At 57.6% G+C, this 12,339-nt stretch overlaps 1 protein-coding gene across 3 annotated transcripts in view; it reads right to left on the bottom strand.

The window, feature by feature from the left end:
- Window positions 1-187: 187 nt before the first annotated feature.
- The window catches only part of IFT122 (intraflagellar transport 122), a 56,037-nt gene continuing 43,885 nt past the window's right edge, over window positions 188-12,339 (bottom strand). For 2 of the 3 annotated variants that reach the window (XM_037523282.2, XM_054698873.1), the window contains 9 exons: window positions 11,977-12,117; window positions 10,780-10,874; window positions 7,727-7,827; window positions 5,784-5,949; window positions 4,741-4,852; window positions 4,018-4,143; window positions 2,381-2,460; window positions 1,917-2,081; window positions 198-1,476 (listed from right to left, as the gene is read on the bottom strand). In XM_037523282.2, the coding sequence (XP_037379179.1) occupies window positions 1,387-1,476; window positions 1,917-2,081; window positions 2,381-2,460; window positions 4,018-4,143; window positions 4,741-4,852; window positions 5,784-5,949; window positions 7,727-7,827; window positions 10,780-10,874; window positions 11,977-12,117 (1,076 nt within the window). In that variant the 3' untranslated portion in view covers window positions 198-1,386. Of the gene's footprint in view, window positions 1,477-1,916; window positions 2,082-2,380; window positions 2,461-4,017; window positions 4,144-4,740; window positions 4,853-5,783; window positions 5,950-7,726; window positions 7,828-10,779; window positions 10,875-11,976; window positions 12,118-12,339 lie in introns of all 3 variants that reach the window. The other variant, XM_037523272.2, reaches the window with a different exon arrangement.

The following is a 12,339-nucleotide window of genomic DNA, read 5'->3' as shown; positions in this document are numbered from 1 at the left end:
ATCCTAACACATTAATAAATGTTTAGCGGGAGAGGGAGCATGCATGATCGTCAGTAATTAGACACTCAACGGAGGAGTTCTGTTGGCACAACTGTCTGGCTTCCCTTTCTTTATTTTCTTCCATCATCTCCAAAGAGAGATGTGGAGGGAGGCGGGAAGGGGGCAGGCCTGGGGGGCCAGGGCAACTTGGTACTCACCTCGCGTGGCCTCTCTAGCGCGCCCCTCCAGCAAGGCCTCTGAGCTTCCTCTCTGCTCCGGGGACATTTGTCCGGCTCTGCCCACCTCACAGAGAAGCTGTTAGTATCCTATCTATTCCGAGGGACGTTTCCAGCACGTTCCCGACAGCCCACTTCCCTTCCTGCTGCTGCCGGGCCGGGCATGAAGTGCATGCTTCTTCCCGGGCAGGGACAGGGGAGACGGACAGATCTTGGCCTCCCCACCCAGGGCCCTGGCACCGTGTCCCCGCCCCCACTCCTGGCTGGAAACTGGAAATCATAACCCTTCGTCACAGGGCTGGTGTGAGAATCGAGACAACATATGAATCGTGGCTGGCACAGAAAAGGTCCCCAATAAATGTCAGTGCTCCCTCCCCAGCTTCCCATCTGCTGCCCACCACGCCCTCGAGCTGCGGAATTAGACTCTGCGGGTGCTGAAAGGGGGACCTCACCTTAACGGAACCTCAAACATCTCAGGAGTTGGGGCTCAGAGGGAAAACCATAGGTTGGGTTTGGGCCTCTTGAGGGGATGGGGGAAGGTGGGAGGGGGGCGTTCCCTGCTGGTTCTAGAGAGCCACCATCTTTGGAATCAGGTCTCTTATTTTCTTGTCAAGAAGGAGTCCTGCTAAGTCCAAATAAATAAATAAGTAAACACCTGTCCCCCTGCCCGCTCCCATATTGCCATTTCATTAGATTAAATGTTAAGAGCACACAAATGTAATGCTCTTCAGATCAAATTAGAAACAGGTGTATTTTTGCATAAGGAAATTAAGTTGCAGACAATATGAAGATTTGCTAAAATGCAGACACTGATGAAAATAAGTAGCCCTTTTATTTGTAATTATTGAGGCAATCTGTTCGCAGAGTGTACATGCTAATGGTCTGACAGATCTGTGGACTCCAGCAGGCTGCTACGAACACTCGGAGCTGTTCTGAAAGTAACAGATTTTTTTTCTTAGAAAATATATGTACATTCCCTTCTCCATCTCCTGGTGCTATTTACAAGGCACGAAATGCCATAAATAGGAATTCTGTGGTTACACAAGGCCCCTCCCTAAAATACAAACTTCATCTGGGCAGAAGGCGTTCTGACAGCTTAACTCTTTCTTCCTTCGGCAGCCTGGTCACCGGCAAGACCAGGGGCCCAGAGGGAGGGGTGGCCCGACGCGGGTCAGGGGCTGGCCTCATCGATGCGCCTCCGGCAGTAGGGGCAGCAGGTGTGCTGCAGCACCAGCAGCTCGTAGTCCTCCGAGTGGAACATCTGAGGAGAGACGACTGTGACTCCAGGCCACAGCTCGGGGCGCTTGTCTGCCCTGAGCCTGGCTGGGTCTGCTGCCCCACCCAGGCAAGGTGGCTTGACTGTGTGTCAGGGGCAGACAACAGATCTGGGACACCTTTGTCCAAGAGTTGGGGGGGAAGAGGAGAGGCAGCGGCTCCTCCTTCTCTAAATGAAGTTCAAGGCCACATCACACTTGCTGGGGCCTCCTGGACTAAGGGCAGACGCACAGAGCATAGGGCCAGGGGCATGTCCACTCCCGACAGAGGATGGCATCAGAGAGGAAGAAGGCCCCACCCAGAGCCTTGGCCTCTGAAGGATCATGGGTGCCCCTTTCAGATACCTGGCCTCCCCAAAGAGACATCTGGGAGATGGGCCAGCAGCAGAAAGAAGAAACGGCGTAGCTGCAGGCCCAGGGCGGGTACCTGGAAGCAGGAGGGGCACATGGTGATGGAGGCATCGGGCAGGAGCGAGCGGAAGTACTGCCACTGCAGGGGCGGCGGCCAGCGCTTGATGAGGACGTCCCGGCGGCTCATGGAGCGCAGCACCGACCGGCTCACCACCACGGGCACGAACTCCGAGCCACCTTGCTGCAGGTCGGGTGGGCAGGAAGCAGGGGGCACCGATGCCCACACTCAGCCATGGTGACATGTTTAGGTAGGATCTTGGGAGGGGGGAGGTCAGGGAGGCCCCAGAGACTTCGTTTGTTGGTCATCTCCGCAGAGGCCAGGCAGGTCATGCAGCTCCTGCTGGTCATTGCTCTCTCTGCCCTACCCACCCCCGGGCCTGACAAATTCCTCCTCGGGTAGGAGTGTGCATAGCGGGGCCTGCGATTGCCCTCCCCTGGCCCCCGCACCCTCAGTAGCCCACCACAAAGAGCTTGTCACACCTCAAAACTCAGCTTTGCCGTGAACGGGTCATCGTCTCCCATGGCATCCGCAGTCTCGTCTAGTCTCAGAGTCTGGGAACCTGGAGGGGTCTGGTCAAGGATGGCACTAGAAGCTGGGGGGACACAGGTACTACCCTCCACCCAATATGCTTAACCCGGCAGGAGCTCTGCCCCAGCTCCCTGTGTCTCCCTGCAGCTCTGGGGAGAGCCACAAGGTCTATGTGCAGATTTCCAGACGGAGGGATGCAGGCCGGGGAGGAGAGGGCCCCTGGTCCCACTGCAGCCAGGCCCAGGCCCAGGCCCCAGACCGCGAGAGGAAGAGGGAAGGTGATTTGATGGGCCTCTGCTGCCCCACACAGACCATGCCAGGCTCACAGAGGCCAGCTGGCTAGAAGTACCACATGAGTGGACGCCTTCAGGCCTGCTCAGGGGCGGGGAGTCAGTGAAGAAATGAGGGGCCGACCCGGAAACCACGGCCAGCAAACCTGGCAATTTCTGAAGAATCTCTCAGCAGTCACTGGGTGGTCTGCGGGCACTTGAGATGGCCTGCAGGTCGCATTTTATGGAGAAGGGGAGAGGCGTCCTGCTGCTCCCAGTTAGGCTGGAGGTGTGCAGGGCCCGCCCCTCTGCCAGACAGTGTCTGGCCAGGGAGGTGTGAGGTCAGGGAAGTGGGGCGCCATGAGGAAGGGCCCCAGGGTGGAGGTGGCTGGTGCTCTTGGGCACTGGGTGCACGGCAGTAGCCGCTCAACCCAGGTGCCTGGTACACATGTGCCAGCAGCTGGTGTGGGGACAGTTTCTGGGGCATGCCTTCAGCAGATTCTTTCTGGGTTTTCCTCATTTCTCAAAATGTGGCCCACAGGTTACGGTGCTGGCACTCGCGGTGCAGGCACGGGCGCCCACCCATCCAGGCCCGGCCCCAGCGCTGACTGGCAAGGCCCCCGCTGATGAGCACACAGAGCGGGAGTCGGGGCTCCGCTGTGTCATGACCTGCCCATCCTCCCACCATAGGGAGAAGCTGAGGCGAGGCCCTAGGCAAAGTTGCTCCAGTGAGGGGTACCCTGGGGATACTGCTAATGTGTTGTCTCTTTTGAGGGGACTGGAGGCTAATGGGATTCAGAGTCAGCACCGCTGGTGGGGATGGGCAGGTGCTGCCTGAGGGCACAGACACCCTGAGGACAACAGAGCCACTGAGTAGCCCATGTCCCACAGCCCAAGTGAGCCTGGGCCCAGCCACACTGCGCGCGCAGACTGACTCCATACCCCTTTGCTGCTCAGCCTCTGAGTCACGGTTTCTATTCCTTATACACAAAAGTGACCCAACTAGAAGAGTTGGCCACAATGCCACTCACCAGCTGTGTGCCTAGTGCCTTTTAGGAGCCAGGGGTGGGTGAAGGCCAGGGGGCTGTCTCCTCTGCCATCATGGCCTGTGGGCATGCACTGTCCTCTCCTGCGCCCTGGCCAACCCTCTGTTTCTGGGCCCCATTCCTGCCAGCATGTGGGGCCTCTCCCACTGCTTAGCCATGGTCGATCCCGCCCTGCCCTCTCCCCGACCAAACCATCCCCAGGCCCTCCCGCCTTGCACCCGGGTCCTGTGCATGGCCAGCACACGCAAGGGATGAGCCTGGCACCCAGGGTACTGCTGTTCGTGATCTCTTGCCATTTGTTCTCCCGCTTGTGCCTTGGTGCCTCCAGGTCAATGAGGGACACGGCCTCTTCGTCGGTGATCCCCTCCTCCAGGTAGAACTCCACCAGATGCAGCACCTCTGGGGGCACAGGGCATGGGGGGGGTGGGTGACTGGGCATTGGTGGCCTGGTGCCAGGAAGGTCCTCCCAGGCAGCATCATCGGGGTTCCTTCCCACCCACCACAGGCTCCCCCAAAGCAAGCTGCTGCAGAGGTTACTGGGCCACCTTCCCACCCATCTGAGTACATCTAGGGGAAGAGGCATGTGTCTGCATGTGTTGGGGGTGTATTGGTTGAGAACTGGGGGCCTTGCACCCTTTCCCTCCTCCCAATAGCTGGTTGAGCTCCTCTCAGAGGGGAGACGAGAGGCCTCTACCCAGCCCCTGGGAAGGAGCGCCCGACTGTCAGCATGGAAGGAGCTAGAGCTTGACAGCCCGTCTCAGCATCGGGGGTGCCACCCACCAGGACCACTTTTCACTTTATGGGACGCCTCGAGCCAAGGTCCTAAAGAACGGGGCCACCTTTAGGTGGCTCTGGGTCCTGTGTCTGAGAACCCAGAGTGGCTGTGTCAGGCAGGGTGGGTGTCACACAGTCCCCAATTTACAAATGAGGCATATGCGGCCAGTGAGGGGGGAGCCAGCTCAGCCATCCCAGCTGCCCCAGCACGCATCCACTCACCGTAGGAGGAGGCGGAGAAGACGAAGGGCTGGCGGCAGTTGATGCACAGGTTGCCCAGGTTGTTCAGCAGGGGGTTGTTGGTGGAGCAGCGGTAGCACAAGGGCACCAGCTCCTACAAACACGCCACAGACAGCCTGAGGGCCAAAGGCGGTGGGCACCATCTCCCTGCCTCCCTCGGGACTTGGCTTTGGCTGCCTGGAGCCTGGCTACCAGAAGGCAGGGTGAGCTGGCTGGGAGGAGAGAAGGCACTGGGCCCCAGGGGCCCAGCGCTGGAGCAGCAGGGTAAGGCTTCCAGGCCAGCCAAGGCCGTGAGCCATGGGCCCTGCTGCGGCCCCCCTCTCAGGCAGGCAGGCAGGGCCCAGCAGCACAGTCCTCCCGGCAGGACTGACAGTAATCACGGAACAGCCGCAGCGCGCCCTACTGTGCCAGCCATCGCCTCTGCCGGCTCATTAGCCCCACGGCCCCTGTGGGGAAGCTAGTGGGCATATCCCTATTTGATAGAGGGAAACTGAGGCCCAGAAAGACTGAGATAAACTAGGAAAGGATGGAGCTAGGATCTGAAGCCAGGTCTGCTGAGCGTGAAGAGATTGTGCAAGAGATGCTGGCTGGCTGGGTTGGAGGGAAGGCTGAAGACACATGAGGGGCAATGGTGCTGGAGAATGATAACCTGGTTCCAGAAGGAGTGTGGATGAGGACAGGGGCTCCTACTGCCAGGTCTGCGGTGAAGGCCACCCGGACTCAGAGGGACACTGAGGGCAGAGCAGACACAGAGCCGAGGCAGGACTAGGACCAGGGAGGGGCAGGCTCTGGGGCTCAGGGATCTGGGGGGACCGAGCTGGGGCTGTGGCCAAGCACAGCAGGCTGAACGGGGGATGAGGAGTTGAAGTGGAAAGAGCAGAGGAAGTCGGTGAGCCAGGGCTTGGGGAGAAGACACAGCCCTGAGAATACAGCCACTATCTTTCACGGGAAACCCAGGTCAGGCAGGAAGTCACCGGGAGACATCCCAAGGGGAGGAGCCTCCTGCCTGAGGGGGGTGTCCTCACCTCACTGTCGTGGAAGGGCTTGGAGCGGATGGTCAGGCTGCCCAGCTCAATGGACTTCTGGAACCTGGCAGGGATCTGCAGGCCCTGTAGCTTGTCATAGGCATGCCGGGCCAGCTTGTAGGCACCCAGGGCCTTGCTCTGCTTGGCCAGAGTGAAGAGTGTGTTCCTGCCAACAACCGGGTTAAGGACAGCAGAGGCCACATCGGCCTGAGTGCTGGCACTGCCTGCCCTTGGCATGAGCCTGTGCTGGAACACGGCTCATGCTGGTGCCAGAAGGGCCCGGACAGGAGCCTGAGGAGTGCTCTGCTCATTTGTGGGACGTAAGTGTATTTCTCGGATATTAAGGACCAGGGATTTTCCAGAGATAAAGACAGTGTAGTTTCCATTAATATTTTAACCTTGTTTTGGCTCTCTGGGCCTCCTGATGGCTCATCTTGTACCCTTGGCCTTGCCTAGCCTGCCTGCCTGGCACCAGGTGCCCTCCTGCTCCAGCCCTGCCAGGTGGAGTTGATCCCAGACAGCCTAGGGAGTCGCCCTCTAGTCTAGCTCAGAGGCCACCAGGCACAGAGCCTCCCCACAGGCCACTGGGTGACTGCTGGGCGGCAGCCTCGCCCGCTCTGAGCTCCTCCCCGGCGCTCCCAGTCTGAGGCCCACGGCCTTTGTGCTCTGACCTGAGGCCATAGGTGCTGTGGGGCCCAGGACCTGCCATCCTTCCTCTCCTCCCTGCCTGTGGACATCTCCCTGGCACGCCCTGGTAATCCTCTGGGGCCCAAGTTCCTGGCGCCTCCTCCCCCCCCCCGCCTCCCTGCCCATCCCGCTCCCCAGGCCCCCTGGGTGGCACCTTCCACTCCCGCAGGCCCTGTCTGTCTCCACTGGGACTCCTCAAGGTCAGGGGCTACGACAGGAGGCATTTCCAGGTCCCCAGGGGACAGTACAGGGATGCCCCAGGGCAGGGCTCTAATCAAACTGGTAGCTTGAAGAGAACTTGTGGGAAAGGTCATTGCAGGTGCCGAGGCCCGGGGGGCCTGGCTGTGGTCACTCCTCTGCAGGGTCTCAGTCAGTGAGGCACCACTTGATTTGGGGGCGTTTCCCCTGAAACGTGAATGATGGGCCTGGAACCCTTTAGAGAAGCCAGTTCTCACCAATTATCACTTGAGCTCTCTCCAGGGAGGGGGTTTCCTCACAGAAGGCAGAGGGGCTGAGAAGGGGCCAAGAGCATGGTGACATTTAGAAGAGGACAGGGGATAATTATGACTTCCGTGGCTTTCAGAGCCTTAAAGATCTGCCGGCAGTTTCTGGCAGCACAGGCCTGCAGGCCCTTTGCTCACAGCCCCGCTGTGGCTCTTGCTGGCGAGAAGGAGGCAAACTCGAGTCTGGCTCCCACCGGGCTCCTGCTCCCCCTGCTGGGTCTCCCCCTCCACCACCTTCCCTGCTACGTCAGCCTCCAGAATGGTGTCCCCACCTTCAGCCTGGCTCCAGCCTAGCTGCATTCCCCCAACGGACACACCTTCATTCCACTGAAGCGGTTCCTCACGCGTCACCTCCCCTACCAGACAACAGCTGTCACCAGCCCAGACAGCAGGTGTCCATCCACCTGGACTGAAAAATGCCCCCTTCCTCCACCCTGGGGGGTGCCCAAGATTCCAAGCGCTACATTTCAGGCACAACCTCATTTGTGGGTTCTGGGAGAGTTTGGGACAGTGTGTCGGCCAGAGACCCGCTGCCAGGTCCAGCCCAGAGAGCCCTGAAAACTAATCTTCTCTTGGCACTGGCCTCGCTCCCTGAGGCTCTTCCATAGAAAACAGCCATGCAGGGCAAGCACACTCTCTTCCCTGAGGGCTGTGGAGAGGGGAAGGTTGTGCCAGTAAAGTGCTCTGGAAAGAACTTCTGGGGCCATTAGAGAAGCGGGATGGGACAGAGGGCGGGGGTGAGGGAAAGGATACACTTTGGAGATGCCCAAGGGGGTGTCCTTGGTCAGGCTGTGCAGCAGGAACCTGGAGATGTTGAAAAGAGTTTCGGGAAGATGGAAACTGAATGGCTCCTCCTGCAGTGAGAAAAGTAAACGGATTGAATTCCTCCATCGAGCCAGGCCCAAAGGCAGCTGTCAAAAATTTTGAGTGACATCAATGAAAGAGCAGACCTGATTAATGAGCACCTACTGGGTGCCGGGCGCGTCCAGCCATTGTCTCAGGTGGCCTTTACTACAAAGCTGCTAGGCATTTTCATCCTCACTGTACTGATGAGGAAAGTGAGGCCCAGAGAGCGGGTGTGCCCAAGTCACAGGCTAGAAAAGGGGCAGAGCTGGGATTCAAACCCAAAGTATCCCAAAGCCCAAGCACATCTTCCTCCCAAGCTGCACTATCTCTGGGGTTGGTAGTGACACCATCTCCCCGAGCTCAAGCTGTCTCCAGCCAGCGCTGTGCAAGCTCTTTGACGCAGTTTAGAATACGGCCACATGGAACATGCCTTCATAGGGAGGCGGCGCCTCTGGTCCCGGAAAGTAGCCCAGGCCCTGCCCTGGCTCTCCCCACACATTAGCCGGGTCCTGTACCTACCAGGAGGCAGCACAGCAGGCATGGGGAAGGTTCTGTCAGGAGGGGCGTGTAAGGTTAAGAATAACGCTTTGAAGGAAGTGGGTACACTGTATAAAAAACGAGGGCTTAGACGACAGAGTGAAGCTGGCCGGCCCACTCCCCCTTACGTACTCGAAGGCTGACAGGCTGACTGCAGGGTCTTGCTAGGCCACACTCAGCTCCCCACCCCCTCACCAGGACTACAGGCCTAACTCTGAGTCTGTGAGGACTCACTACGCCACTTCTTGCCCAGCATTCTCTTTAGTTCCCACCTAAATTTCTAGAGCTTCTGTTAGCTCCAAGAACACAAAAATGCATGAGGCCACATCCTTTTCTGGGCAAGAGCCCAGGAAGAAGCCTGCCTCTGCTTACACTACACTAGGTGTGGAAGCTAAGTCCCAGAGAAGGGGGATGGGGCACGGCGGGGGAGGGGAGCCGCGGGTGCTGCTCAGGATTAGCATCTCCTCTCTGGGAAAGAGGCTACTACGCCGCATCTCGGGAAAGTCCGATGTGCCCCTCTCCAGCCTGCTCTGAATCAGAGTTGCTTTCTTGGGCCTTGATGCCAGCCCTGGAAAATACCATGCACCGCCGGGCCGTGGCTCCTGTTGGGACGGCTGCTAGGCAGGCCCACCCTCCTCCTCCTCACTGTCCTGCTCCTCTTCTCTCCCTCCCCTTGGCTTAGGGGTCACCTTCTCCAGGAAGTCTTCTCAGTCCTCTCCACTCTTCTCTTGCAGGGCTGCACTGCACGGCTTATTTAGACTATAACCAACGCGGGCAAGGACAATGTCTTGCTCACCACTGTCCTGAGGCCTCAGCATGGGGCCTGTCACATAGTAGGTATTTATAGAACGAAGAAAAGGCCCAATGAACAGCCAGGGCCCTCAGCTAGCGTGAAGCTGCTGCAAACTCATGGCCCCACGTAGGCTCTGCAGCAGAACGCAGTTGTTAGAGATGAAACCTCCAAACCCACACCTCTGTGCATAGAGGAAGATGAAGAACAAGGAGAGAAAGATCTGGGCTCTGAAAGCAGACAAAGCAAGACTGAACAGTGGCCCTGCCTTCTGAGCTAAGTTCAATCTGGACTCTTTTATCTTGGTGGCTTCTTTCCAGGTGGACACCCGACAGAGATGAGGGACCCTGCAAAAAACTGTAAGGGAAGGGCCTCCCCTGGTGGCGCAGCGGTTGAGCGCTGGGTTGCAAAGCTGCCGGCAGCCTCTGCAGCGCCGGTTCAATCCCCGGCTGCTGGCGAGGGTCCCACATGACGCAACAGACCTCTCCTGTCTCGCCCACTGCTCCCCTCAGCAGTGTATTTCATCAGTCTGCCTGTTCTGTTCCCTGCTCTGGCTCTGGTGAATCCTCTCACCCTCCCACACTTCTGACTATACCCAGTGCTTGTATAAATAAATAAATCTTTAAAAAAAAAAAAAAACTGTAAGGGAAGATGACCTCCCTGAGGCCACACCTGCGTGGAGGGGAGTGGAAGGGAGGGCCTCTGAGCGGTGGGAGAACTGTGAGGGAGGCGGCCAAGAGCACAAGCTCTGAGCCGGCCTGTCTGGGGTCAAGCGCTGGCTCTCCTCCGTATTGGCTATGTGGTGCCCTGCCCCCGCCCCAGAGTGCCTCCGTTTCCTCACCTGTAAAATGGGAAGGCCAGAGGCTGGTGGGAAGGACTAAATGAGCTGATACAATAAAGCCCTCAGCACCCTGTCTGGGATATAGTAGGTGCTGAATAATGGCTGGCTACTGATATCATCCTCCTAGCTCATCAGTACAGGACAAGTTCATCTAACCTCACGGGAGCTTAGTCAACATGTGTTGAGTGATTGAGGATATAAGATGAGGAAGCTGATGACAACCTGTCACCTGTCCCCACTGTCAGGTGGTAGATTATTTAAAGAGGCTTAATTAAAAGAATCAGGGAGTGACTCCAAAGAACTCTTTTGGTCTCTGGAGATCAAGCCAACCCTCTGGTTTTATAGAGAAGGAGATGAAGGAGCAGAGAGAGGAAGTAAATTGCTCCCACTGACAAGTCAGTGGCAGAGGCAGGAAAGGACCTCAGCCTTTGGTTAGAGCTTCAAGAGTCTAGAAGAGAGGCCCCACCAGAGAAGGAAAAGGCCCGTGTAAAAGGCAGCCCTGCGGCTACTAATCCAGAATCTGTTTGAGTTATCCAGACCTGAGCCACTGGAAAGGCCCAGTCCAGTTTTGGTGAGCTAACTCAGAAGTCCTCAACTGCTTGCTCATCAAACAAGCAGTCAATCAAGAAAAAACAAAGTTCCAAATGTCTCCCAGGAGACCAGGATTTCTCAGGGGGGTCATCCTGCTCAGAGTCTCCTTTCTTACCAGAGGACTGCTGCTCTTTAAGCTGAGCCCAGTGCCCCAACTCAGGAGGCAGTGAGGTGAGTCCAGGCGCTGACCCTGGGCCTTACCGTGTACCGCTGAATGGCATGGTAGCCGTGGTACAGCTCGGCCAAGTGCTGGAAGTGGTGGAATTTGCTGAGCATGGCATCCTTCTGGGCAGGATCTGCAGTGCACAGTGGGAGGGGCAGGGCAGGAGGGAGGAGGAGCGTCCAACCACGTCCAGAAGGAAAGGCTAGACAAGGGTGCTGCAGCCAGGTGTCAGTTCTGCCCTGACACCAGGGCCGTGCCCAGGAGAAAGGCAAAGAGGTGCAGTGATGGGAAAGGTGCTCCATGTCAGAGCTGCGGCCTTCCTGAGACAGGTAAGGTCTCACCTGGGCAGAGCACATAGCCCAGAAAAGTCTGAGGACATTGCATGCAGGGTCTCCCAGCTCCCACACAACCCACACCTGTCATTGTAGCTGCGGCAAGAAGCGGGTGAGCCCTGGCTCTCAGACATAGCAGAGGCACTGGCAGGGACACCGGGCAGACAGCAACTTTACTCATGCTCGCCTCGTCCCTCCACGCCATTCCTTATCCAGGCACAGCCCAGGGGCCAGAACCAGGAAGCTGGCAGGTGGGCCTGACAGTTTCCAGCTATTACATAGCTTCTGGGAGGTGCACAGCAGCCCCATGAAGAGGTAGGCAGGTCACCCCTGCACTACGTTGGGATGCAGCACTCAGGAAGGAATGGTGAGTTGTGACAAGTGACCTCACCCAGTGTCTCCCTGCCCCTGGGTGCTGCTCTTGGTCTAGTGAAAAGCAGCCCCTGTTTCTGCTGCTTCCAGAACTCACTTAGTGCATCATGGGAAATCGTATAAAAGAAAGTAACCCGAAACTAAGTCCCTGCCTGGGTGAATGAGAATCTGGTGCGTGTTCTTGTAAAGTGATCTCTTTTTGACCTTGTTCCATTTAATTAAAAAAAAAAAAATAACCATGCTCACCAAGGTTCAGTTAAGGGCTCCCAGGTAGCAGGCGAGACATGCTCTGAATTAGCAACTCAAGGCAGAATCTCCCAACCATGACCCCAGGATGGCCCTTATACCAGCCTTACACTGATGGGCAAACTGGAGAAGATGACGTACCAGATCACGCGGCTGCAGACAGGGCCAGAGGCAACCCATGCAATAAACAAGCCCAGGGCTTTAATTAAAATGTCCCGGCTTCGATGTTTATCTTGGTGCCAGAGCGGGGCTGGGAAGCAGGGGCCTGGATGGGGTGCTCCCTACCTTGAGCTATATCGAGGCACTGCATGGACAGCATCCAGTAATAGTAGGCGGCGTCGTTGAACCTGCTCTCCACCACAGCGTTGTGCGTGAGCTGCTCCAGCACCCTGACCGCCTCCCGCTGCCGCCCGGCCTTGTGGAACGCTGCAGGGGCACAGAGCACAGGCCACGCAGGGCATGGAGGGGGGCTCGGCCTTGCAGGGCTGCTGGAGAAGTAGGGCACTCCTTAGAGCAGCTGCAGCTCTTTGGTTGCTGGGATGCGCCTCTCAGGCCTCAGCTATAAATAACCGAGGCTACATCCTGAAAAAAGTGCAGTGAGATATTCTCCTCTTTGGCTGAGAAAAGGCAACCAACTTCGGAGTGGCC

This window comes from Talpa occidentalis, unplaced genomic scaffold (assembly GCF_014898055.3).
Source record: "Talpa occidentalis isolate TD23 unplaced genomic scaffold, MPIMG_talOcc4v2.1 talOcc4.10, whole genome shotgun sequence".
Classification (NCBI taxonomy): domain Eukaryota; kingdom Metazoa; phylum Chordata; class Mammalia; order Eulipotyphla; family Talpidae; genus Talpa; species Talpa occidentalis.
This window is presented reverse-complemented; position numbering and strand designations above follow the sequence as displayed.